The sequence below is a fragment of the Ursus americanus genome, chromosome 22, assembly GCF_024610735.1.
Source record: "Ursus americanus isolate L20-20 chromosome 22, mUrsAme1.1.p, whole genome shotgun sequence".
In the NCBI taxonomy this organism is placed as follows: Eukaryota; Metazoa; Chordata; class Mammalia; order Carnivora; family Ursidae; genus Ursus; species Ursus americanus.
Window position 1 is genome coordinate 48,510,098 of NC_142148.1, and position 26,533 is coordinate 48,536,630.

The window sequence follows — 26,533 nt, forward strand, 5'->3', positions numbered from 1 at the left end:
CTTGGACCAGACGGAGCCCAGGCACTGATGGGGCAGCAGCTTCTTGAACAGCTCCTAGAGAACAGGGGGACCTTGGTTCACCCAGCCATTTCCCATGCAAGACTCATGTCCTACGTAGGGTCACAGGTCAGAGCTGGACCTCAGGGAGCTGAGAATCTGGCCTGAGCCTGGTTGGAGACCGTGGATTTCATTCCATTGCTTTTCCCTGAGGGAACCCAGTACACAATGACCCAGGAGCAAACAGAGCAAGGGAAGGAAGGAGGGCATTGGCACCCTGATCATGCTCAGGAACTCCCAGCTCCAGGTGGCACTGCAAGGTGGTCCAACCCAAGGGGGCTTCTTCCGCTCCCCTCCAACTGGTCATCCCCCTGGTCCTTCCCCCCTTTCAGATGCACATTCTCACACGGGAGCTGCAACCACACGTTTTTCCGTCTGCCCTGTCCTCATGGACACATCAGATGCCTAATCAATGCTGAGGGTACTCATCCTCCAAGGCACATGAGTGGGTGACCCATGGACTTGACTGAACACAGGGAGCTGCCCTCCTCCACCCACGGGACCAGGGCCTGCCCATTGGTCTCTCCATTCTGGCTCATTTCTTCTCCCTAGTACCTCTGTATCAGTGCTTATCAGGGTCTCTCGCTACAGTCCGCAGTTGGACAGTGAAAGCTTGAACAAAGCGCCTTGATGGGTTGACAGGGTTGGGAAGTGGTGGAGCTGAGATTTGGTCCCAGACCATAGGAGTCCACATCAGGGAAAGGCAGGTGTGGGGCAGGTGAGAGCAGAAGGAAGGCCTGCCCCTGGCCCACCCTGAGAGCCCAGCTGCTCACCGCATCCATATACGTGAGCTGCTCTGCCACCAGCCTGGGAGGGAAGTCCAGGAGGTCGGGCTTCTCCTCACCCAGCTGGTTCTTTGGGGTGACACAGCGGTGGCAGGAAGCCTCTGGGGCCGCGGTGGGCTCTGTGGCTATTGCCTGAGTGAAACTTTCCAGCAAAAAGGGTGGTCCAGCTGACTGCTGCTCAGCACCCGGCACACATGCAGAAGATGGGAGCACGGGTTGCAGTTCTGGAACAGCTGACGGAGGGGAGGCTGGCTCTGACACCGCAGGTGACAGTTGACACAGAGCTGGGGTCGCCTCTAGCTCTATAGGAGGCCCTGTTCCTGGCTCTGCCGCTGGAAGGAGCCCTGGAGCTGGCACTGGGGCAGGAGACAGAGAAAGGTTCATCCACATCACTGACTTTCCGGATGCCTTTGCAAAACCAGGACAGACCCCATGGCCTTGAAAGGAATACCCAGCCCATGAACCGCATCCCAGTTAGCCTTCCCAGCTTGCCATCCCCCTTACCCTCCACCTCTGCCTCAGTGAGCGCCAGAAGTTCCCGCTGCATCAGGAGAAGGGGGACATGGTTTGTCAGGTCCCAGGCATGCCACTTCAGAACCATGGCCCCATGCACATAGGCCACCTTGATCTCGACACGGTCACGGCCCAGGGACTGATAGATAGCCTGCAAATTCTGGTCAGGCCAGGTACCCAAGAAGGGAGACAGGGTGCTGGGGAGAGTCATATGTGGAACAGAGTCAGAGGCCTGGCCTTGCATTGCACATGCTACTCCCACAGCACCGTTCTTTCTGTATGGGTCCCAGAGGATGGCCCCAGCCCCCTTCCAACCCCTCTCTAGCTGCCCTCGTAGTGGAAGGCCTGGTCCTCCAGAAAACCTGAATGAGTCTGGTTTTTCCACTTCTCCTCTCCTCTACCTGGCCATGGGCCTGGTCTACTCTATCCTCCATGCACACCAGTATCAAGGCTCAGGTTGGAGGCAGATTTGTGAGTGGTCGGCTCAGCACACCCTCGGTTCTTGGCCCCGGTTGGGGTGGTCAGCAGGGAGGGGCAGGCAGAGCAAGTTGGGACCGTCAAAGGGATGGGTGTTTCAGGCACCCACTGAGCCCAGACTGTGCTCTGCCGCCCAGAGGGCCCGGGACCCCCTCCACAGCCTTCTTTGACTCATTTGCTTCTTCACATGAAGCCCCCCAGATGAAGCCCACCCACTGGAAATCAAGAGATCGGTGAGATCCCTGGTTCAGCAAATCCCTCCCCAGCCACCACCCCTGTAGTCCCCCACCCTGCTCTGTGGAGGCAGCCAGCCCTGCTTCTGGACCCAAACCCCTGTCCCAGTTTTACTTGATCATTTCATCTGTCCTATGATCCAGCTCTCGGTGGATCCTTTCAAAGCTAGAGGAGGCTACGAAGATATCACATCTAACAACCATTGGACATGCGTGCTTAGGGTGTGCAGAGTGCCTATCTGACCCTCTGACTAGAACTGAGACCCAGACACTGTATCTCCTCTCTCCATTCACATTCCTAGGTGCTTAATATACATTCTTGAACGACTACTTCCCAGCCCGCACTTTCCAAATCCTGAGTGGCCCGTGGGCTGGTCTGCCTGCTCCCAGTGTGCCCCTGAGCTGCTCACACAAAGGACAACTACCAGAACCATCTAGATGGAATCTCAGAAGTCCTTTGCACATAGAGAAACTGCCTGCTTTGCATTTCCTTTCGTCAACCCAGAAGGGCCACCGGCCTGTGAGGGTTGCACTTGAGAGCTTCTTGACCGGAGAGAGAGAACTATTAAGCAAGAAGATGCCCAGCACGTCCAGGAGCCCTTTCTACAGAGCCAAGCACCAGAGTAGCCCGTGCCATGTTTCCTCCCATGATTTCCTACAGTAACTGTATGAGGTTCATCCTCTTAACCACCCCACTTTTCAGAAGAGGAAAAGGAAGGTCAGAGAGGGGTGGTGCCATTCCCGAGATGTACACCCAGTAGATGGGAGGCTCACCCTGTGCTGTGCATGGGGTGGGCACTCACCTATTGAACTGCTGGCCCAGGACCTGTGTGGCTGAAGTGAACATCTCGTACATGCAGAAGATCATTGGGGTGGTTGAGATGCTCCCATCTGGGAAGGATGGCACCAGGGACTGTACGAGATGCTCCATTGTGCCTTCTCTGAGCCTCAGCATCATGTGGGCCTCATCCAGGGACAGGGATGATTCCTTTTCCCACCAGGTAGAGAAGGGGGGTGTGGGGGGCAATGGAGTCAGCTTCAACACCACGAACCACCAGGATGATCAGGGTCTGGTGCTCAGACCAGAGAGTCCCATCCCTTCGGGAACTTGTGCAAGAAAAGGGACTTGAGGGCCCACCCAGAAAAAGGCTCTAGGCTTGAAAGTACAATTGCCTTTAGGGGTGAAATGAGAAAGCATTGGTCACTTCAACACATCTTGTTAGCTGAGCCACCACAGCCTTTCTCTCTCTGAATAGGCTTTATTAAGAACTGTATGCCTTTGAGTCATCAGTCAACATCCCTACTGCAGACAGGAGAAAGCAGAGGCTTAGCATCTCCAACGCTGCTCGAGATCATAGGCGTTGGGCCTGAGAACTGTCCAGAGCATGGAATGCATGGCATTTCCCTAGGCTGCTGCGGCCTGCTCTGTTCCTAAGGTGGGGAGAAAGGTTCAGGGGAAATCCACCTTCCTCGGCAGGCCCCAGGGGAGCCGGTTGTTTCTAGTGTGGGTTCTGGCCTTGCCGTGATCATCTGTGGGTCCTGAGATTGGACATCAATCTGGACCTGTTCTCACCCCAGACCAGCATTGGATGTTGTTGTGGGCTGAGGCACCTGCTGCTTGTCAAGGGAGATGGAGTAGCTGAGCCCTTGGAGCAAGCAGCTCCTCAAAGATGGCCTGGATTGAACTCTGAAAAGACAGAGTCCACTACCTGGGCCAGGAGGCATCAGAGGCCTTGCACCCCATCTGTGCTTGAAAGGCTGAATCACAGTGGCAGACAACCTCCCATACGGAGGTCCAAAAAGACATATGAGGACACAGCTTGTGACCCGGGGGACATACAATGAGTCGATGTGTTCTGAGAGGTGATACGTTACAGAGGAACATATAGAATGGCTTCCTCCCACCGTTCCTTTTATGTTCAATCACCCTGTGTGGGGTGAGGATTCATAAGGCCTTGGACACGTTCTCCAAGGACAGTGGAGCTGGGTTCTACACAGGATGGCTGGGGTGAGTCAAGAAAATACTCAAAACAGTAGCAAAATGCAAAGACACTCATGGCTGTGGGAAAAGTCACACAAAACAGAATGAAACAGAATAACCCACGCCCCAAACTACAAAAAACATGACCACTATTCTCTACCATTCCCACCTATGGGAAGAGTGTCTTCCTACCTTCTCCCACAGCTGGTGGTGGAGGTGTGGATACTGGGATGACTTTGTGGTTGGGCCTGCAGGGCACTCATGTGGAAACACCATGGGAGGGCCCCAGGTTTGTCCCCATATTTGTGTGGGGGCCCTGGGTGCGTGGAACCCTCTTCCCATTCTCACCTCAGAGCGGCACTGATCCTGGGTGGCCTGGTGCACCTGCCACTTGTCTAGGGCGTTGTAGTTGAAGTCCCAGACCAGCTCTTCGATGACCTCCTGGGTGCAGCTCTGAAAATGCAGTGCCCCATAGACATGGGGTCAAGAGACATTAGTGTCCTCCCGGGACATTGCCGCAAGGGGCCACCCCCATTAGAAATCCTGCTCTCCAGTTGAGGCAAAGAGGGGCAGCTGAAAAGACATCGAGCAAGGACGTAGCCGGATGAAACTCTAGAGCTCGTGATTAACATCGAGGTAGTTGAGCTTGGTCCCCAGTGCTCAGCTTCTCATCCTGCCTGCTATGACCTGGGGTGTGAACATGAAAGATGGGCCAGGCTTCCAACACCTGGCAGCTTCCTTCTGCCCAGGAAGGGTGTGTCCCACATCCTCTGTCCCCTTCTCTACACATAGACAACCAGCCCCCCACCCCAACACACACACAGGGACACACATAATGAGGGGCAAGAGGTGTGGGCCTGCTGAGGTGACATCACAGTTGTTGCCTGCTCTCCAGTGGGCTGCCCTGAGCTGCCTCGTGTTACCTGTTGGTGTCTCCTGCCACATGTCCAGAGGGCTCGGAAAAGCGGGCTGAGCCGACGTCTACAATTATTTGCAAGTCTCTCTCTCTGGGCTTGCCTGGGCCCAGAGACCCTGAAGGGAGGAAGGCAGCAAGAGAACATCCTGTTCTCTCGAACGTCTCCACTCAAGTGAGCTGGAGAGCAGGTTGTCTTTTGAATCTGGGTGCCCGGTTACCAGAGTTCTAAGTTCAGTTGGGGCCTATCACAGAGGAAGTGAGGTCACTCTTTCAAGATTCTAATCCCTGGGACCATGTGTTCAGTCAGACCTATCCAGAGCCCCTTCTTGGCAGTTGACTCCTTAGCTTTCTCCCCCATGTCATCTCCTGAACTGGACACAATGAGCCAAAAAGGCCATAGCCACCACTCTCTGGAAATGGAACTAGGGTCCGAAGCTTCAGGAGGCAGAGCTGAATTCAGACCTTACGTTCTGTGTTTCTTTGTGCCCTTGTGTGTCCTATGTCATTGCGTCTCTCACGTAGTCCCCACTTTCCCAGCCTGCAGTGTGGGGATCAGGCTAGAATCTACTTCCTTGGGACATCCTCTGGTGTCTGTGGATAAGAGTATTTATTACATGTGTGGGGTGGTCCCCTGTGTATCTGAGGCACAATTTTCAAGATGGAAGAATTACAAGAAGGGGTGGGACTTGGCATGGAGGGCCGCTCAGAAGAGGCCTGGGTTCCAGCCCTGTAATACTGCAACTGTCACTTTCCCTCTTGGCCTCATTTTAAGGTGGGCACCATGATGGTCTGGAAAAGCAAGAAGATGCAGGCGTTGTCAACCTCTGTAGTAAAACCATGCAATTGTTTCCCGTTATATGAAGAACGAGACCCCGTTACCTCGTTTGGGTCTATGAGGGGAGCGGCTTTCACCATGGCTCCCAGGGATCCTGACCTGTGGTATAGGCATCAGACTGTAACCGCTAAGTGGTCAGTGACTGGCTTTTGACCCACAGGACATATTCAACGTGATGAAGTACCATGCCTAGAGCTTCTCTACATGTCATGCAAAGAGTTTCTCACTCCCTAGTTACTTTCCATCATGTTCCACTACTCACTCCTTCCCTTTCCCTTCTTCTTCTCTCTCTCTGAAGCAGAACCAAGCACCGATGTTTTGAGCTGCCATCTACAGAGGCTCACAGGATAGAGAACGGAGGCAGTGCCAAGGCCAAAAGACACACAGGAACTCAGGTTCTGAGTCCAGATGGCATCCCGAGTCACGTGAGCCAAGGTATGACAAAATCCTCTTCCAGTATGGCCCTGGTCACAGCCGCAGCCACTGACACACCTTGAGCCTGGGGAACCATGCTAATTTGGGCCCGCATTCTTCACCCACAAATACTGTTAGAAATTAAAGCGATGCACCTGCACATGCAGGGTATCAGGGCAATGCAGTCCCGGGGCAACTCTAGATAAGTAACAGTCTCCCAGGCCTCAGCATCTGTCCCTGCCTTCCTCCCTCCCCTCTGCTCTCCTGCTAGTGTCCCTGCAGCCACCCTGGCTGCCTTTTTCACTCCTCTGGCCAAACTGGCTTCTGTTATTGAGTGTCTGCAGCACAAGTCACTTCTTCCTGAAACGCTGCTCCCTGACGTGTGCAGGTCTAGCTCCCTTTGGTCAATCTGTTCTCAGCAACCTCAGCTTCAGTGAGGCCTTTCATATCTTTCCATGCAATGACTCCCCAGCCTTCCTCCGTAGCACAGTTCATTCCTAGTACAGAGCGCTTGCTCTTTTCTTTCACGTGCGTTCTCTTTGGAGCTTTGGTCCATGTGTAGACTGGGAGCTCCTAAAGCAAAGGAGCCCTAGGTAATTTCAGCTCCGCGCACGGGCCCAGCAAGATACCTGGCATAGGGCAGTGCTCAGTGTGTAGTTACTGAATGAATAATTGAGAAGATCTTGGAGCCCACCTCCCCTCTTAAGCACCTAGACTGCAGAATGCTACTAAAACTTTCAAGCTGTTTCTGGGCAGGGGCGACAACCACAATGGCCTCTGCCTGACTCTTCCTGCTCCAGTTCCTCCAGCAGAACTCACCAGCTACCATGGACAAGGAAGCGCCCTGCACCCAGTTCTCCAGCTCAGGTGGCACAGCCCCACGCAGGCACACCAGCAAAGAAAGCCATGCCTTTTCTCGGGGGTCCTCAACGCAGTGCCTTTGCAGAGTCACAGAGCAAAGGAGCAGGATCTCTATTTTTCCCTTCTCTGTGGAATCTGAGACAAAGAAGAGAAAAGGAGGAAGACTAACTCAGAACAAGAGATCAGATAAAAGTAACCGGAAGCAGAGGGCGGAGGGGGTGCAGGAATTGAGTGAATGGTGAAAAGGTACAAATTCCAGTTTCAGATCAATAAGGAATAGGGATTTACAGTACACCCCAGGACTACAGTTCATTACTGCTCTATGGTGTATTTGAGAGGTGTGAAAAGAGCAAGTTCTGAGAGTTCTCATCACAAAGAAAAACCTCTCTTTCTTTTCTTTTTACTTCATTTTTGTATCTGTAGAGATGATGATGGCGGCGGACTAAATTTATTCTGGCGATCGTTTCACAGTATACGAAAGGAACATCATTACGCCAGGTATCTTAAACATACACAGTTCTGTATGTCAAATGTATCAAAACAACTGGAGCAAAAAAATATTTTCATATTCATAGAGAGCATCAGGAAATTGGACATGGTAAAAAGAACGTCACGTAAACAAAACTGAAAACAGCAGAACCGAAAGCCAGTAGGTTATCCTAGGGGTTAAAAACTTCAAGCCATTGGCATAGAAAGTCGATTCTGAAATTAAAAATCAGTGAATTAAAATTAAAGCAGATGAAATAGAATTTTAAAATTTTGTTCCATTTAACAATTTGTCAAAGAATAGAAAGTCTTAATAAGTGACCTCAGATAGTAACTTTTGAAAAAACTGTTCATGTTTTGGAAAATTCTGATTGTAAGCTTCCAAGTGGGCACAGAATGAGAACATTTTGTTTGATCAAAGTCGCCTCACGGAAAATGGCTGAAGCAAAATGTCTGAGATGGGACTTAAACGAAAGGATATAAATGGCTAGACGAAATTGTCCCGAGTTCGTTTCTCCGTATTTGCAGTTTACATTTATTTTCATGTCGTTAAGTCCATTAAGTTCATGGAGTACATTCTAAGTGTATTCCATGCATTAATATGTTTGAACAACCTCCCTGTAACCCAGCTTCACATCTCATTGTATCTTGTAAAACTCAAACTCTATACCGTGAATCAGAAACTTCCGATGACCGCCTACTTCCAGCCCTTGGCAACACCATTCTACTGTCTTTGGCAATTTACTCTAGGTAGGTCCTAAGAGTGAAGTCAAAGTGTGTATTTTCATGAATACTCATCTACTTAGCATAATATCCTCCAGGTTCACCCATGTTGTGGCATATGTCAATGTCTTCTTCCACTTTGAAGAATCAATGCTATTCCAATATGTGTACATACAACATCTGTTCCTCCCTCGACAGATACTTGGATTGCTTTCATGGTTTAGCTATTATGAATAATGATGAAAATGTGTGTTCAGATATGTCTTCAAGACCATGCTGTCAATTAATTTGGGTATACACCCCAGAAGTGGAGTTACTGGAACACATAGTAAGTCTAATTTTCATTTTTTTTGAAACTACCATACTGATTTCACAACTATGCTGTTAAACATTCCTACCACACACACTGAATAAGGCTTCCATCTTCTCCACATCTTGGCCAACACTTGCTCTTTTTTTCCCTTCTGATTGCTTTTTTTTTTTTTTTTGGAAGAGTCATCTTAAAGGATGTAAAATGGTATCTCATTGCTTTTTATAATTTGCATTTCCCTTAACATTAGTGATGAATCTTTTCAAATTTCTTTTCACGTGCACATCTTTGAGGATATGCCTATTCCCAATTTGCACATTCACGCATTGCATTCATTTTGTTGTCTGTTGTTGAGTTCATGTGATCTCTATTCATTCTGGATATTGAGCCCCTGCCAGATAGACAGTTTGCAAATATGGTCTCCCATCTTGTGGATTGTGTTTTTACTTCATTGCTAATGTCTTTAACGTCACAAAGATTGTAAGTATTCTGAATGTCCTGTACGTGAATTTATTTTTCTTTTCTATCCTGTGCCTTGCAGGTCATATCCATTAAAGCATGGCCAAATCCTATTTTGTGAAGCTATGAAAATGAATATTATTGGACTGCACTTTCAAGATGAAAAAGGTTCATTAGTGGAGTAAGAGAGTAGCATGAACTGGAGAAGCACTGGCATGATGATGGGGTCATGACGCTATGTGATCGCAAGAGGATAGGAATATGTATGATGGGCCAGCATGAGCTGTGTACTGGAAATGGGACCTTGTCCATTTTGTGCAGCACCTACGTGGATGATGGGAGCAGTGAGACATATGACTGGACGGATCCCCGAGCTCAGCCCTTCCTCCAAGTTAGACTTTCATTGCACTCTGATCCATTAACGTTTGAAGAGTTTCTTAATCAGATGAGGGACATAGTCTTACATGCTAGAAGGTGATGAATGTGGTGTGTGGGCGTGTCTGCAAGGAACTCCGTATCCCTCCCGTCTTGGTGAGCCACTGTCTGGAGTCAATGGCAAAGAAGGTTAGAGTACTAAATTACACTGGGGTCAAACCAAAGGGGAACAGTATGTCCCTCCTATGCTGAGCTGAAGTCAGGCAAGACCTTTATATGTTTGCTCTGTGTTCCCAGTTCATGGTCCCTAAGTTCTCCAGGTTCCTCTCTGGGAGAGAGGAGATGGACATGTTTGAGGTGGAGCTGGAGAGCTGTATCACCACCAGGAATGAGACCGAGAGCCGACTCCCAGTCATCGTGCAAGTGAAAAAATGGGATCAATGTCATCAAAGAGAAAACCATCAGCCACCAGTATTCATGCCGCCTGTGAGGAAATCTTGTTGAGAGGCACTTGTAAGTGATGGAGGGTGCACACCTGTAGTAACTCTGTGGCAAGTACAGATGTTACCTGCTTGAGGTGACCCACCTTGAAGAGACAAAGTTTTTGCCACCCTGTCAAGGGTGCTCAGAATGGACTCGAAGGGCAAGAGGCCTGGAACTGAAAGCATGTTTGAAAGTCTCTTTAGGGCTGAAATGAAAAAGGCAGCATGCCCTGAAAACTGCCTCACCTTGAATAGGCTAGCTCCCTTCATTGCTTGTGGGAAGAAAAGAAATCATCCGGTATTTTTCGTATTGAAAACAAGAAAACACAGAACCTTGGATTTCCGTTATTTTTTTATTGAAATTCGATTAGCCGACATACAATCCATCCTTATTTCAGATGTAGTGTTGAATAACTCATCAGTTGCATATACCACTCAGTGCTCATCACATCACGTGCCCTCCTTTATGCTCCTCACCCAATTGCCCCATCCCCCCACCCAGCTCCCCTCCAGCCACCCTCAGTTGTTCTCTGTGCTTAAGAGCCCCTCATGGTTTTGCTCCGTCTCTGATGGCTTCCCGGTCAGTTTTCCCTCCTTTCCCCTATGATTATCATCAGTTTTCACTCATATGTGGAACGTAAGAAACAGTGTAGAGGATCATAGTGGATTTTCTTTAAAAGGATGTTATTTTTTGTCTTTCCATGTTTGACCGCATTTCACTTTTCTTTAAAAATGACACGTTCAAATGATATGTCCATTGACCCTGGAGGGTTGGGCGTTCTTCACACTTCCTCAATGAGTTAGGACCCTGAACCAGGTGTCAGGAGAACCTCCTCTGTGTTATTGTTCCCCGGGTGCCCTTGTTGGGCTTCAGCTTCCTTATCTGTAATACGATGAGAGATACGAATGCTAAATATTTTCCGAAAGTTGTTCCCGCTACAAACGTTCGATGGCTACCAATAGTCGAATATTGCTTCATCCACGAGACAAAGGTTAGGAATCGTTATTTCAATTACTTCGTGAAGACACACAACCAAGTAGAATGAGAACACCAGAGGAGCATCGCTCCAATAGGACTCGAGTGAAACTCTGCTCCAACTGCCAGTAGCATAGGACGTTACCTTTTACGTGAACACAGAGGTGGGCCCTGGCCTTTCCATAGAAACAGACTGTCCTTTTGTCTTTGGACATATTCATTTACCTTTCGTGTGGATTGACGTTCAGCCCGATGAGACCTCATGAGGAAACTCTGCGTATTCTAAGCTTAGATCTCATAGGACCGATTTTTCTTAAGTTTTGAAACTACACTATAATTGACAGACAGTGTTATATTCCTTTCAGGTGAACAGCAGGGACTCAATAGTTCTGTACATTACTCAGTGCTCAGCACCGTAAGTGTACTCTTAATCCCCATGACCTATTTCACCCATCCCGCCACCTGGCCATCCCCAGTCTGTGCTCTACATTTGAGACTGGTTTTTTGTTTGTTTTCTCTTTGTTCTTTCTTTTTGTCTCTTAAGTGCCACACAGGAGTCAAACCCATGTTAACATAACACACATCGACTTTAAAGCTTACCTCCGTTTCATGGTCTGGATGAAATGTGCTGACTATACCACCACGTTGACTCCACAGTGGCTCCCAGGGATCCCCACCCGTGCTATATACCTCCCTGTCTATCCACTGCCTGGTTGCTAATAGGTTTCTGACCAAGAGAATATGACAGAACATTGTCACTTTCCTGTTACTCTCTTCTGTTCCCCTCCTTTCTTTCCTGTATCCCTGCACTGGGGAAGCAAGCACTGGTGTTTAGAACTGCCCTACATAAAGGCCCACAGAGGAAGGAACCTAGGGAGTGCCCAGGCTAATAGGCAGAAAAGAACTCAAATTCAGGATTTCGCTTAAACCCACTTTGTTGAGTCTGAGCTAAATCCTGACATTAGTCACATCAGTGACTTGGGAGCAAATCTTACCACAGTTGGGCCTCGGGTGAGGCGCAGATTGCATCACACAGAGACCTGGGGGCAGAAACACCCAGTCTCAACTGTGCGGAGATTCCAGGCCCCCCCGAATTGGGAGCTAGGAAATATCACGCTTCAGAAGTGCTAAGCTTTCTAGTAGTGTTCTCAGAGACAAACAGATAGCTAACTCAGTCGACCAGGCTTCAGCACCTGGCCCTCCCATCCACTGCCATCTCTTGTTCTCACCTCCCAGCCTCCACCAGCCACTCTGGCCACTTTCCGAATCTTCTTTCGTCAAACTAGTTTCTGTCTGAGAGATTTGGCCCCAGCGGTGCCCTCTCCCTGACACACTGTTCCCAGAGGTGTGCAGCTCTTGTTCCCTCTTGTCAATCTGCTACCAGCAGATGTCACCATGTGGAGGCCTTCCAGACCCTCCTCTCCTGTGACTCCCTAGCCCTCCCTACTACACTGTGCTGGTAACGAGTATAATATCTGCTCTGTTCTTTCACACATCTTGCTTTCAAGGTGTTCTCCATCAGAACAGCAGAAACAACTTGGCCATTTGCAGACTGCACTGGGGCGCACCAACTCACCTGGCACAGGCTGAGCACTCAGAGCACAGTTGCTGAAAGAAGAAATGGGAAGGTCTTGGGGCCCTGCCTTCCATCCTTGTCACCATGTCCATTCCTGAGCCCGTTATGCTAGCACTGGGATGGGCAATGCGAGAGGCTAGAATGGATATCAAGTGGCCAAGATGTACTCGGCTGCTTAGTGCCTTTTCCAGGTTGAATGCGCTTGGGCGGATGTCAATGTGTGATGCAAAGATCATCATACCTGGTGCCCACTCCCATGGGTCCACCTACATGTCTGTTCCCCACGACTAATTGTCATAAATCTTCTTCCTCCCAGTCCCTGACCAACGAGCCAAATCATCTACCACTGCCACGAGCCAATGTATATTCTTTCCTCAGGCTGCTTTTCTTTCCATACCACCTGAAAGAATTGAAAGAATTTTGAAATGCTCGAAAGAATTTCCCGTCGCTGCATTCTATCAAGACTACCCTGAACGGGGCTGTAGTATATCTGCACCCACTTTCCATCCTGCAGCCACATCCAAGCCCATTCGGCCATGAACCAACCTCAGTCTTTTCCCTCCTCTGTCGCCTGGAGCAATATTGGGTCTTCTGCCCGTCCTCTCTGAAGCTCCTCTGGCCCGTTCATGGGGACTTGCGAGGGAGCCCGTGCACCACACACAGAGTGGCCCCTAGCGCCTGCCTCTGCCCACGTGTCAGGGCTGACTCAGGAGCTCAGGCTCCCACCTTACCCCCTTTCAGCCTCGGCCATCCCTCTTGGAAGGACTTTGTGCTCTGCACACATCGCAGAGATACAGGAGGGCACAGGAAAGAAAACCCACTGACCTAAAGAAGCTCCTAAACTATTGACCTCCTTCAATCCTGCCTCCATATTCCCTTGAAGAGAAGAGGAGGAGAGGCCTGCAGGTGTGGACAAAGCCCTGCCCTGGCTGTTTATCTTCCCGGCAATAAAAAGTCCTCCTCTTGTGGCCAAACTTTGCTGAAAATTCTGTTTTCAGTGGTGAAACAGATAACTTTGGTCAAATGGCCTGCTGGCGCCGTTTGTCAGGGTGGTCCGTGGACAAGTGGCCTCAGCATCCGCAGAGGGCGTGTTGGAGATGCAGAGTCTCAGGTCCCTCCCAGTGTTACTGAATCAGAATCTGTATTTTCACGAGATCCCCAGGGGATCCAGGCCTAAGACGATGTCTCAAAAACCACTGTTGAATGTTCCCCAAAGAGAAAGCTAATCGGCACCTTGATATACCAAATGGGGAAGGCACGGTTGTTTCCTGCGCCTTTTTGGCAGTTTCTAGCATTCTAGAATTCCATAAAGGGTTGATTCCCCAGTGGACATGGTGGGAGTTGTTGTGCAGGAAAGGAAAGAACACCATACCTGCTGGGAAATTGAGCAAGGACGGAAGCTATGCATGGGCCCAACAGCAAGAGCTCCAACGCGCCAAGGCTGATCCCCTGCTCTAGAGCTCTCTGCTGTTCTTATGCTAGATCCCTTTGTGTCAGTTGATGGGATGGGAGATTGTTCTTGCTTTTGGAGCTGGCCTGTCTTGCTGTAACCGGTCCTCTAAGATTCACTTTTGTTGTATCCCAAAGTTTTGGGACGCTTGTCTTGTCATTGTTCTTGGATTCCATGTAATTTTTTTTCCTATTTTGAATTCCTGGTTGACCCACTCATTTCTCGGGAGCGTGTTCTTTCACCTCCTTGTGTTCATGGTCTTTCCAGGTTTTTCTCTTGTGGTTGATTTCTAGTCCATACCATTGTGGTCAGAAAAGATGTATGCCATGACTTCCATCTTTTTGAATTAGTAGAGACTTGTTCGGTAGCCTAATATGTGATCTGCTCTGGAGGACGTTCCATGTGCAATCGAAAGGAATGAGTATGTGCTGTTGGAGGATGGAATGTTCTGCATGCGTCTGTTAAAACCAGTGCATCACCCAAAGCCACTGTTTCCTTGTTGATTTTCAGTTTGGATCATGTATCCATTAATAGAAGGGGGGTGTTAGATCCCCTACTGTATTGTATTACAGTCAATTAGTTGCCTGCTTTTTGTTATTAACTGTTTTATGTATTTGGGTCCTCCTATGATGGGTGTCTAAAAATTTAAAATTGTTCTATCTTCTTGTTGCATTGTCTCCATGATTGGGACACAGTGTCCTTCTTTGTGACTCACTACTCTTTTTTTTTTTATATTCTGTTTTGTCTGATAGAAGTATTCGTACCCCTGCTTTGTTTTGGCAACCAGTTGCATGCGAGATGCTTCTCATCTGCTCACTTTCAATGCGCGGGGGACCCAGTAGGTCTGGGGGCTCAGGCTGAGTACCTAATTTCGGACAAGTCAGTGTAAGTGTGCAAACTGAGACTGAGTATGTAAACTGTTGAATATTAGTGACAATGGAATATTACTCAGCCATCAAAAAGAACGATTTCTCAACATTTGCTGCAACATAGACGGGACTGGAGGAGATAATGCTAAGTCAAGTCAAACAGAGAAGGAAAATTATCATATGGTTTCACTCATTTATGGAACATAAGAAGTAGGAAGATCAGTAGGAGAAGAAAGGGAAGAAGAAAGGGGGGGTAAACAGAAGGGGGAATGAACCACAAGAGACTATGGACACTGGGAAACAAACTGAGGGCTTCAGAGAGGAGGGGAGTGGGGGAATGGGATAGGCTGGTGTTGGGTATTAAGGAGGGCACATATTGCATGGTGCACTGGGTGTTAGACGCAAGTAATGAGTCATGGAACTTTACATCAAAAATGAGGGAAGTACTGTATGCTGACTAACATAATAAAAAAATTATTATAAAAGAAATAGAGATGATGGACTTCAGAAAACATGGACCTGAAAGTCATGACGGACAGCAAGGAGAGTGTGGGGTTTCTCTGGTCAAGGATATGGCCCATTATCCTGGCAAGAAAGAGCCCGTCCCTGATCCATCAGATGCCAGCCAGGGAACAGTAGCTATTGTGCATCTGACCCAGAGCCTGGGGCCTGGAGGGAACTGCTGCTTCAGAAGAACTGCATAAGGAGATGCACGAAGGCTGGGAATCCTGGCTCCTAGGTCAGCATAGATGTTCATGGAACCAGGCTCAGGTGTGCCCTTTAAAGTACCCCTCCCATCTTTTCCCACCACACAAAACAAGCAGGAAAGGGAATCCAGAGATCATTGACAAGAATCCCAGAAAGATTCCAAACTTGGTAAACGGCCAACGGGGAGACTGAGGCTGGAAAGTCCTGCCTGCCCTGAGTCCATCTGCAAATTATCTTCCTCTGGCTTTGTCCCCTTCACACGCAGGATTTGATCTCCTTCCGTGTTTTTCCCCACTAGGTGCTGATGCAGTTCCAGAGATTGAACTACAATACGACAAGTTCCAAATATGGGGGCAATACAAAACCAAACACAAAACCAAAAAAGCATCTCAACGGAAGAAGCAGGACACAGTCTTCCTGGCCTTAGAGCGGAGAAAGGCAACCCCAGTCCTGGGGCAGGAAGGAGTTCTGGGGCGTACAAGTCTTAAATACTCCCACTTTCAGTGGTTGTTGCTATTCCTGGGAAAGTCCCTGCAACCTCTAAATCTCAGGAGTTCTGAGGGGCTGTCTCTGCTGTTTGCCCAAATTCATTGACTGAAATGGACCCGTGCTCTGAGTAAGGGGGATTTCGGGGTGCCCTCCAGTGGCTAGGGAGAAAGGCTGGCACTTCTCCTTCCTCCCACATACAGTAGCTGATGACTCTGGAAGATTTCCTAGGTCAGGAACGAATATGAGAGTCTGTGCAAGTTTTCCATTACTGTAGGAAGTAAAAGACCCAAACCACACACCTGGGCTCTAAAACAAAACAAGGGCTTTACTCTCCTAACATGCAAATCTATCACGGTACTATTTAAAACAACTAAATGGTGCCCCCTACATAAGGAAATAGATGGGGGGAAGGGGTGTGGAGTAAATAGGGCACAAGGATGCAGCTGCTGAGGAATCCCTGCAGGGCCACTGGACACTTGCACAGCCCTGAGGTTGACTGCGGCCAGTTCTTCTCCTTCTTGAGTGCTGCTGACCAGCTAGGACCGGGGCTCCAGCTGGCAGGACAGGGTGTAGCTAAGGACAGAGGGACACGTGTGAGTTGCCCAGGAGCTTCCATTCAAGAGTCCCTGCCAGTATTTGCCCACAGCTGGAGTCTGGCGCCCCGGCAACAAGGCCTGAGGCTGCCCAGGGAAGGAGGATCCCAGGAGTGGCCAGCAGAAAGAGTCCACCCCAAACCTCACCGACCCAGCTCCTGATGGGCCTCACCTCTCAGCCTCGCTGAGCGGCTCCATAGCCTGGAACCAGGCCCAAAAAGGATCCTCAGGCTCTAGGGTGTAATTCTCGGCAGCCACCTGAAGCAGCATGATGTCCGTCATGACTTGGTATTCCTGAGCAGAGAGAGAAGCACAGGATGTATACGGAGCATTGGGGGGCGGGGAGCTGCAGGGTCTGGTGAGGGTTGAGCAGCGGGACCGGGGACCCGTCCCCGGTCCTGGCACACATGGCCATCCTCCTCCCTGCAGATTCATCAGGTCTCTACCTGTTCTCAGAGGTGAGTATCAGTAGCCCCTCCTCCGGGAATTCCTCCTGGATGCCATGCTCTGTCCCCATCTCCTAAAGGGATGGGACTTGCACTGCTTTCTTCTCAAGGGATCCCAGGAAATGTGAGGTGGAGGGGATGGAGCCAAGCAATGTTCTTCCCAGGGACATCTCTGAGGCCCACTCCCTACCCTTCCCTGCGGGAAGCGCCACATATGCTCACCTTATGTCTTTTGTGGTGGTTGATCTCATTCCCCTGGAATGCAGACAAAGTCCATCAGAATGCGGCCCCTGGTTCTTAGGAGCACTTGATTCCCATCCCTTCTCATGCTGCACCATGGCCAGGACCCGTGAGGGGGCCGTGCATACACAGATAGCGGGCTTGGGATGTAGGCCAGGCTCTGGGGTCCTGAGAAAGGAGGACATGGGGCAGATGGACTGGCTACAGGTCTGGACCCTGCAGCACCACCCTCTCGGAAGACAGTAGGGGAGGCCGAAGCCTCAGGCAGGAAGGGGCTGCTGCGGCTACGGAGGTGCTCGCTGATGTGGAGGGTCCTGACTTCATTCTCCCCCCACGGGCAAACTCACCGGGGGAGGCTGAGGTCCACTCAGACAGACCTCACGCAGCTTTGCCTTCAGGAAGCTCTGCTGCTTCACCAGTCTTCGGCACCAGCAGCCATGTCCTAACTGCAGTCTCGCCTCACTCATCGCTGAGATGGGCAAGAGACCCCGGCCTCACAGGCCCAGCTCTGAGGCTGTCATCAGGGTAGGTTTGCCGAGTCCTGAGAGCTCAGGGCTCATTACAGGGGTGCTCTATTCCCAAAGGTCCAGATTCTGGTCCATCCCCCACAATCTTCAGGCTCACCCACCTCCAGATAGACCTCCACTGCGGTATCCAACATCAGCAACTTGGTGAGGAAAGTGCCAAGAAAGGGCACGACACCCTGTGTCCTAAGGGGGAGAGGGGGATGAGTCACTGTTCTCTGTTGCCCACAAGGACCCTCCCCTGAAAAAGCTCCAGCCTCCTGGCCCACCCCAGGTGACCACGTGGAGCAGCTGTCGACACTAAGAGAGAGGGTGTCAAGGCTAGGGAGTCTGCTTGGACACCACCTGCTTGCCCCCTCACCGCCAACGGCATCCTCACCTAGGCTGTCACCACATTCATGCCAAAGGCTTCCCCTCCCCAAGGAATGCTTCAGACCATTCCCGACTTCATCCTCGCAGGACCCTGTTCCCTCCCACCCCTCCTCTTTCCAGACCTGCACCTTCCAGGCTACCTTGATGAGCAGGTTCCTGCCCTGTGCGGTGTCCTTGCTGCACAGCTTTTGAAAGATCCTCAATGGCTTCCTGAAGAGAGGCAAGGGAGGCAGGATCAATGGACGAATAATGTGGCAGGGTTGAGTGCGAGTGCCTTTTCTTTGAGAACCCCAAAGTGTCAACCTGCCTGGTTGAGGGTTTCTTCTGGAATCCTCTGAGCACTAAGGTCTTTGTAGGACATGGGAGGGAGCTCTCATGTGGCTCGTCCTGGGCCTCCCTTCCCATATTCATTGAGAAACACTGTTTGGGTCAATTTGGGGTTCGAATGGGCAGAGAGCTTAGTGGCTGTCAAGGAAACACGTGAAGAGATTTAATGCAGCTCAGCCCCGTGTGGGACATTTGGCAAAACTGATTTCTAAAGCGGGAGACATGGTGGCCTCTTCACCAGGAAGGCTGAGAGACGCACCCACCAGCCCAGGTCCTGCGGTCAGGGTTTGCCGCCTCCCAGAAGGTCCAAGCTGCCTGAGGGGGAAGAGGACAAGCCTCTGGGAGCTCCGTCGTCCATCCTGGTCCCTCCATGGAGAGAGGCCTACTCACCTGGAAACCTTCCCCCACGTGTTCTTGAGGCCTTGAATGGAGACACTCTGCAGAGCCGAGAGGATGGCATGTAAGGAGGAGTAGTTCCTCAGGGCTTGACAGGCCTGGGGAGGGAAGAGAATCGGCTGTCATGTGGGGAGCCAGCACCTGATTGGCTCTCAAGCTTCAGTCCCCCTCAGGGGAAGGCACTCCTGCTGGAGGAAGCCGCTGTCCAGGGACGTGCCGAAGGGCACACGTGAGGCCCAGAGGAGGAGGAGGATTTTACCTCACTCCAAGGAAGGAGCCAGGCAGAAACGGACATCCCAGCATAGGGCCACGCAAGGCGAGGTCAGCATGCCCCTGGACCAAAGAGCCTAGGGACTGCACAGTCCTAGGGCAAAGACCAGGGCCTTCCACCCTGAGACCTGATCAAGGGAAGAGCAGTGCCCGAGACTCAGGAGAGCACCTCGGCTGGGCTTCCCGTTGAATACCTTGGCCACCTTGATCCAGTGCTCCACCACCATGGCCCTGTCCCGGGCTGTCATGCTTGGGTTGCCAAGGCAGGTGGTGATGACACACTTGGCCACACCGTTGAACTGGGCGACAGTGGCCCGGACCGTGGGTGCCAGGTGCTCACTGCCAGGCTTGTTGCGCTTGGACCAGATGGAGCCCAGGCACTAATGGGGCAGCAGCTTCTTGAACAGCTCCTAGAGAACAGGGGGACCTTGGTTCACCCAGCCATTTCCCATGCAAGACTTATGTCCTACGTAGGGGTCACAGGTCAGAGCTGGACCTCAGGGAGCTGAGAATCTGGCCTGAGTCTGGGTGGAGACCATGGATTTCATTCCATTGTTTTTCACTGAGGGAACAGGGTAGAAGGACAACAGCCCCAGGCATGTAAAGCTCCACTTCCCAACAGAAGCAAGGCACTTCAATATCCCCCTCCAGTCCTGCAAACTATGTGCATTATTCTCTTTTTCTGTGTTGGAACAGCGCCACACTAAGATTCACGCTGCTCAACAACATGATGCAGCTGTGCGATTACTGAGAATCTATTTGTTTTAGGCTTCTAACAAAGTATCTGTTTTCTCTTTTGCACATATATCTCACTCAGTAGTGACAGCTCAAGTTCTTTTTCACAATGAATGATTCAGAAATAAGTATCAAAAACAGATTTGAAGAGAACAGAAGAGACAATTAAAAGATACGGAAACATCCTACTTAATAAAAGGCCATGTATTTATGTTCTGAGTCGAATTTTAAAGCTTTTATAACATTTTATTCCTATAAATCCATCTTAGATAGCAACTGGACCTCACAGAAGCACTTAAATAAACGTTTACCAGTTGTATCCTGGCGAACAATATTTCTTGCTTTCTCAGCTCCCGGTGCCCCAGATGTGGTGGCGCTCCTCGATCGCACTGGCTTGGCCACATCCGGGTGGCTCCGCCAGCTGAGAGAACAGGATCTCCCCACGGTGGCTCCTTTCGGAGAATAGAACACAGCCTGATAAAGGATAAGACAAGAAAAATAATCTAAAGGCTGACTTCCTTATCATTCATTGCATAGCCTGTGTTACTCAGCAGATTTCATAAATCCAACTGTATATAATCGGCAGCTTCTCTTGTTGCAAAATTAGGTACCACTTCTCTGCTTTCCTCTCCTAGAGCTCTGGTCAAGTATTTCAAATGAGTGGTCAAGGATCCAAGAGAAATACAGGAGATAAGAGACCGAGACAGAGATTTCTGCACAGGTAATGTGCTGGTGGCTGCCACCTAAGGGTCGTTTTCACACCCAGGCTCCTGAGAGTATGTTTTGTTTCCACAAATCCAGTGCTTAGAGGCAAGTATTTTTATAATGAACATTTGAATTCATTTTTATTTTTAATTTAAAAAAATTTTTTTAAAAATATATTATGTTAGTCACCATACAGCACATCCCTGGTTTTTGATGCAAAGTTCGATGATTCATTAGTTGCGCATAACACCCAGTGCACCATGCAATACGTGCCCTCCTTACTACCCATCACCAGCCCATCCCATTCCCCCACCCCCCTCCCCTCTGTAGCCCTCAGTTTGTTTCTCAGAGTTCATAGTCTCTCATGCTTCATTCCCCCTTCTGATCACCCCCCTTTCTTTATCCCTTTCTTCCCCTACCGATTTTCCTAGTTCTTATGTTCCATAGATGAGAGAAACCATATGATAATTGTCTTTCTCTGCTTGACTTATTTCACTTAGCATTATCTCCTCATAAGCAAGATGATAGATCAATCGGAAATATTTGCCAAAGGCATTAATTACATAATTGAATTCATTCTGTATCATTCCATAAACTGTTTTTCAGATTGTTTACCTTCCTATAAATAAATACAGCCACTCACAGACTGCAGCGAAGATATTATAAGAATCAGTCCCATTAATGACATGTTTATATGGTTAAGTAATCACCATAATTGGTTCACACCTCCCCACATCCACATCCTCTGTGGGCCTCTCCCACAATGACCCTGGGCTTCATCACATGACTTGCTTTGCTAGCAAAATGAGCAAGCAGAGATTTGAAATGCGTTGGAAAATCTGGGCTTGCCCTGTTGCTGCTCCTGGAAACCTAAAACCTCACCAAAAAAGCCTGAGCTGGCCTGCTGGGCAATAAAAGATATGTGGCCAAGTCCCCCCATCACTGCCCCAGCTGACAGCTGGCCAACCCTAGAGCTGCCTGGCTGATTATTTGACAGCCTAGCTGACCACAAACACAGGAGGGAATCCAGCAGAACTCCCAATTGTGTCCAACCCAAACTGCCAACTCATAAAATCATGATTTAAACAATTGGCTGTTCCTTTAAGTCACTATGTTTTGGGGTGATCTGTCACACAGGAAAAGCTGATACAGTCTATAATAAGGCTATTGTTGAGGCTATAGTCTACCCAAAGCAAGCAATGTATACTTTATGCATCTTGGGAGAAGAAACTCCTCCCAAGTTTTAGGACCAAGAAAAGCTATGTATCACCTAAGCTGTCGATGTTCCCCATTTGTAATCTGTGATCCTCTGCTGTAACCCTGTGAAGATCAGAGTCACATCTAAGCTTGCTCCCCTTCTCCCTCCCTAGCAAGCATACGGGGCTCTCTGGCATGCATTCTGGCATCTTAACCACTCCGGCAACTCCGCTCCCTTTAAATTTGCCCCAGTGTCCTTACCCATTTTATCTATTGTATTATAGGTACTTCTATGAACTGCCTCAAAATCTTTACACAATACATTGGAGTAGAAGGGAATTAATCTCAAGACTGTGTCACAGCCTTAAAACAGTAATGAAGACAAATTGTTGTCCCCAGTAGAAACCACCACTGATGTTTTCCACCTTGATCTGACTCGAGGTCTCAGAACAACTTTTATCTAGAACAAAAAAAGCCAAAATGACTCCCATCTGAAACACTCAGAATTTTTCTACCTTGCCTAAGCAGGCACTGGAATACGTCTTTCTAGTGTGGTGCCTGGAGCTGGACTTGCCCAGCTTCGATTTCTGGCTTTCCCACTTCTCAGCTAGGTACCTTGAGTGAGCCCATCACCATGGACTCTCTGTACTTCAGTTTCTGTCTGTGATACCTGGATAGTAACTCAGAAGTTACCAAGAGGGTGAAGAGAGAGAATACATACAAGCATGAGCCATTATTATTATTCCTGTTGCTACTACTGCTACTCCCCTTCATCTTCTTTCTTCCTCCACAGCCCCTTCATAAATTCATCATCCTTACTACGAGGACAGAGTGCTATGAAACACCATCCAACACCACCATTAAAAAGACACGGCCTGTATGGTTTATTCCAAAATTCCGTGCATTAATTGCCTATATGTATAGACACACTCCGCCTCCATCTCAGACATCTGGTATTCCTCTGTAAGAGTAGAAGTACCTTTGTCTCGCTGCTTCTTTTCCTTTTGTTCACTTAGTTTGTCCAGAGGTGGGTTTGTCATCTCAACTCCGTAAGCAGTTCTCGCCAGCACTGCTGTCTAGGAGTCCATGACGTTGGCCCACTCGTTTATGAGTTCTTCCCATTCCGTGAGGGAGGACAGCACACCAAGGAAGTCATCCCAGAGCTCTCGAGAAATGTACACACACAGGTTTGCTCGGATCCACGCCACCATGAGTGTCTAAAACCAACAAGCCAACAAGAGAACTGAATCACCCTCATTTGGAAGAAGAATGAGTTTTAACAAAATATTTTAAATTACTAGGAATAAAATGAACTTTAAAATAAAAAGCACTTGATCTTGATTTTCTTTTAGTGTCTCAAAATTTATTTGATCAACTGTAATCAGGATCTGAGCTACGGAGAAATCAGCTATTATCATGAACAAAACTACTGGTTCAAAATCCCCTGGTGTCTGCAGCTGGTCCTGGCTGTAACTTGGGAGAAGACAAAACTCTCGGTACAACAACTATTCTACTTCTTTTTTTTTTTTAAGATTTTATTTATGTATTTGACAGAGAGAGAGAGAGACAGCCAGCGAGAGAGGGAACACAAGCAGGGGGAGTGGAAGAGGAAGAAGCAGGCTCCCATCAGAGATGCCTGATGTGGGGCTCGATCCCAGAACGCCGGGATCACGCCCTGAGCTGAAGGCAGATGCCCAACGACTGATCCGCCCAGGCGCCCCTGGAATTTACATCCTAAAATAATCATTTTGATTCCTGTGGTTTCTGTACCAGTGAACTTGCTACCTGATGGGATTCCTTTGGGCCCACCCTCCCTTCATGGGAGAAAGGAAAAGGCTGGACTCCACAGCCCTAGGGGCCCCTGCCAGGTCAGTCCTGCCTCATTTCTATGCTTTCCACCAGGTGCACACAGAGCTTTCCCTTTAGTGCTGACTCAAGGACATCGAGAAAAAGCATCCAGAACACAGGTGTGGTAACGGGGCCCCACTGAGGACTTCCAGGAGGGAAGCGGCCACCAGAGCTGGTTTGCAGCAGCCCTGAGCACTGAGCACAGAGGCCAAAGCCCACTGACAGCAGGGCTGACCCAGCCAGGCCGCCCCAGGGCAGCGATGGGTGGGAGGAACACGTAAAGGACGGGCTGGAGAGGCATTTTACAACTAGAACTGAGGGGCATGAAGAAAGAGGGTTACAGAGTGGCTCTGAGGTCTCCGTTGCTGAGAATGTCTGAAAGCACCTCCTAAGCTGGAATGATGCGCTCATCATGGGACGGGGGCATGGGAAAAACCCACAGCACTGTGTACTTTCAGGGGTATTATAAACACAGAGACACCAAACAAAAACAAAGGAGAAAAACGAAAACATTTCGCATAAGCACATTTTCATGATGCCACTATATGTTTGACGGTACTATTATTCAGTCATTCTGACAGTCTGTCATTTCAGATAATTGGTTTTCCAAAGTGAATTTAAAGCTTCAAATTGGAAGCAATAAAAATCAGTTAACAGCATTTCAGAGCAATTAACAACCTCTCCTGGGCTTATGAAGAATGATAGAAAACACCAGTTACATTGCTTTTCCACAAAGCAGTCTGATGACAATTTAAAATGGAAAAATCTACTATTAAGTAATATGACTACTTTTCATTCAGTAACATTTTTAAAGCCAATAATAAAAATAAACTATCAAAGTGCTAGATACTTACCTTCTTCATAATTCACAGAAACTGTTACAGAAGATTGATTATCATCTTACTGTTCACTTTGTAAAGCCATCAGTAAGTGGAGGCTTTGATGTTCTAATTATTATGTTGAAAAAGAGAAACATCTGTTTTACAGTATTAATGAATTTGAAATAAACTTACCATGTCTTTTTATTCATTGTAAGCTCCATTATCATGCGCCTACGAATAATCAAAACAGCTTTACAGGCATCAGCTTGTTCTCTTAAGAGCATGGGAACTTCAGGACATGGTTCCAACAAAAAGACGTTTGTTGCATTTGTCAAAAATACCTTGAAATCAACAAATTTTACAGTAAACATATAAATGGAACTAAACACATAAATCTGAACAAATTTTTCTTAAAGATAATGATATTAATTTCCCTCTACTAAACAATCACCTTGGAGTCATTTCAACTAAGGCAAGTGGTACCAACACATACTCAAGATTTTTTAAAATGCTTCTCTTAGAATCACCTGACACACTTGAAAGACCTTTCCTAGAAAAAAAATTATTAATACAAATTAATAGTGCAACTTTAGAAAATTTATGAATCAGAAAAGTTTCTGAAGACTTCTTTTTACATTACCTCAAAAGAAAAGGGGAAAACAGTAAGATAGGATCACTGCTTCTGGGTGAGAAATTTTGGGGTCGGGGACAGGGAGAGGAAGAGGAGCAGTGGTCAGACAGTGGCTGGGAAAAACCATCTGATTGCTGTGGAATCTCCCAGCACATGAACTTTGCAGGTAGAAAGCACGGCCAGCACCACCCAACACGGGCGCAGATCTCTAGTAGCTGTAGGGAGGCAGGAAACCGGCAAGGCCACATGGTCAACAGTACAGAGCTTCCAGGTGCATATACCTTGACTAGGAGAACGATATTAGGCAGTAGGATATAAAACCTATGTGAATTCTTGAGATAAAAACAGATTCAAAAAAACTTAGATGACCAGCCAACAGCTCTACACTCTACCTCAGACCTTTGGGGTACAAGTTCCTGTCAGGGGTGTTTCAGTAGAAAATTGTGAGATGCACAGATGTGGCCTGTTATGTAGTCGTAAGTGACTGCTTAGGGGCACTACAGTAAAGTTAACACTGTGTTACTACTGACACAGACGACACCAGTGACCCTTCAGTTTAGGAGACTGAGTTGTCAGTCTGGTGATGAAGGTGGATGGGTACCATCTACCTAGATCCTATGCCTTCTTAAGTCTCCCTTGTGTTCAGCAGTACAAATTCAAAGGATCTGGGAACAAACAGAATTCTCTGGCTCACCTGGGAATGAAATCTATCAACACAACATCTTAAAATAGATGCACAAACGGACCGAAGAAATTAAAATAAACATGCTCAAAAGTCAAGTGGGTGAATTTAAATATTGACAGCCTCTAAGATTATCTTGTGCAAGATTAAAAAGGTGTCAGGGCCTACTTTTCTAGAAAGAATTACTAAATAAGCACTGTAATAATTGGTAACAGATGATAACAGCAATTGTGAAGACTTTCCTAGCTTTCAAGTGGGAAAAAGGAAAACAAAGAACTTTTTGACTAACCAACTCTAGCAGTGGTAGTATAATTTTAGTGGCCACTTTATTTTTTTACTACCCTGACTGAGATCAAGACCTGAGCTGAGAGATCAAGAGTCGGAGGCTTAACCGACTGAGCCACCCAGCTGCCCCTCGCGGCCATGTGTTTGGAAGACGTATGGCATAGACGATCTGCTGCAAGACAGATCTTTCACTCAAGGTATTTGGTTTCTTGATGTGAATTGGAAACTTTGCATACTCCCAAGTAAAAGTGAGGAGTCTTCATATATTATATTCTCCGCTCATTTTCTTTTTTAAAAAAGATCAAAACGCCAACTCCATGAATCTTTCTTACTACCATGTCAGTACTGGTTAAGGTAAAAATTAAAAAGAAATTAATACGTCCAAATTGTACCTCTCAACAGCAACTGGAGAAGAGTACTAGCTTATTCAACCTGTACTTGGCCACTTTTTCCCAATGAACCAAGGAAAGGACCAAAGATACTGGA

At 48.3% G+C, this 26,533-nt stretch overlaps 1 protein-coding gene and 2 long non-coding RNA genes across 22 annotated transcripts in view; 1 reads left to right on the forward strand and 2 right to left on the reverse strand.

Moving 5' to 3' along the window:
* The first annotated feature begins 7,051 nt into the window (after positions 1 to 7,051).
* Positions 7,052 to 14,183, forward strand: LOC148108091 (uncharacterized). The gene is made up of 2 exons (XR_015721003.1): positions 7,052 to 8,609; positions 9,133 to 14,183. It is a non-coding gene; the product is annotated as an uncharacterized LOC148108091 (long non-coding RNA).
* A 3,251-nt stretch (positions 14,184 to 17,434) lies between these two features.
* On the reverse strand, positions 17,435 to 19,248 carry LOC148108092 (uncharacterized). Its single transcript, XR_015721002.1, has 3 exons — positions 18,868 to 19,248; positions 18,291 to 18,360; positions 17,435 to 17,964 (listed from the first exon to the last, which is right to left on the reverse strand). It is a non-coding gene; the product is annotated as an uncharacterized LOC148108092 (long non-coding RNA).
* Positions 19,249 to 19,377: 129 nt separating this feature from the next.
* LOC123786225 (ral GTPase-activating protein subunit alpha-2-like) overlaps positions 19,378 to 26,533 on the reverse strand; it is a 54,884-nt gene continuing 47,728 nt past the window's right edge. For 18 of the 20 annotated variants that reach the window (XR_015721021.1, XR_015721019.1, XR_015721018.1 and 15 more), the window contains 3 exons: positions 24,642 to 24,790; positions 22,760 to 22,997; positions 19,387 to 20,352 (listed from right to left, as the gene is read on the reverse strand). Coding sequence is in view for 1 of the 20 variants with exons in the window: in XM_087853798.1 (XP_087709924.1) it covers position 22,997; positions 24,642 to 24,790 (150 nt within the window). In the remaining 19 variants the exon portion in view is untranslated. Of the gene's footprint in view, positions 20,353 to 22,515; positions 22,998 to 24,641; positions 24,791 to 26,533 lie in introns of those variants that run through there. The other 2 variants (XR_015721022.1, XM_087853798.1) reach the window with 2 other exon arrangements.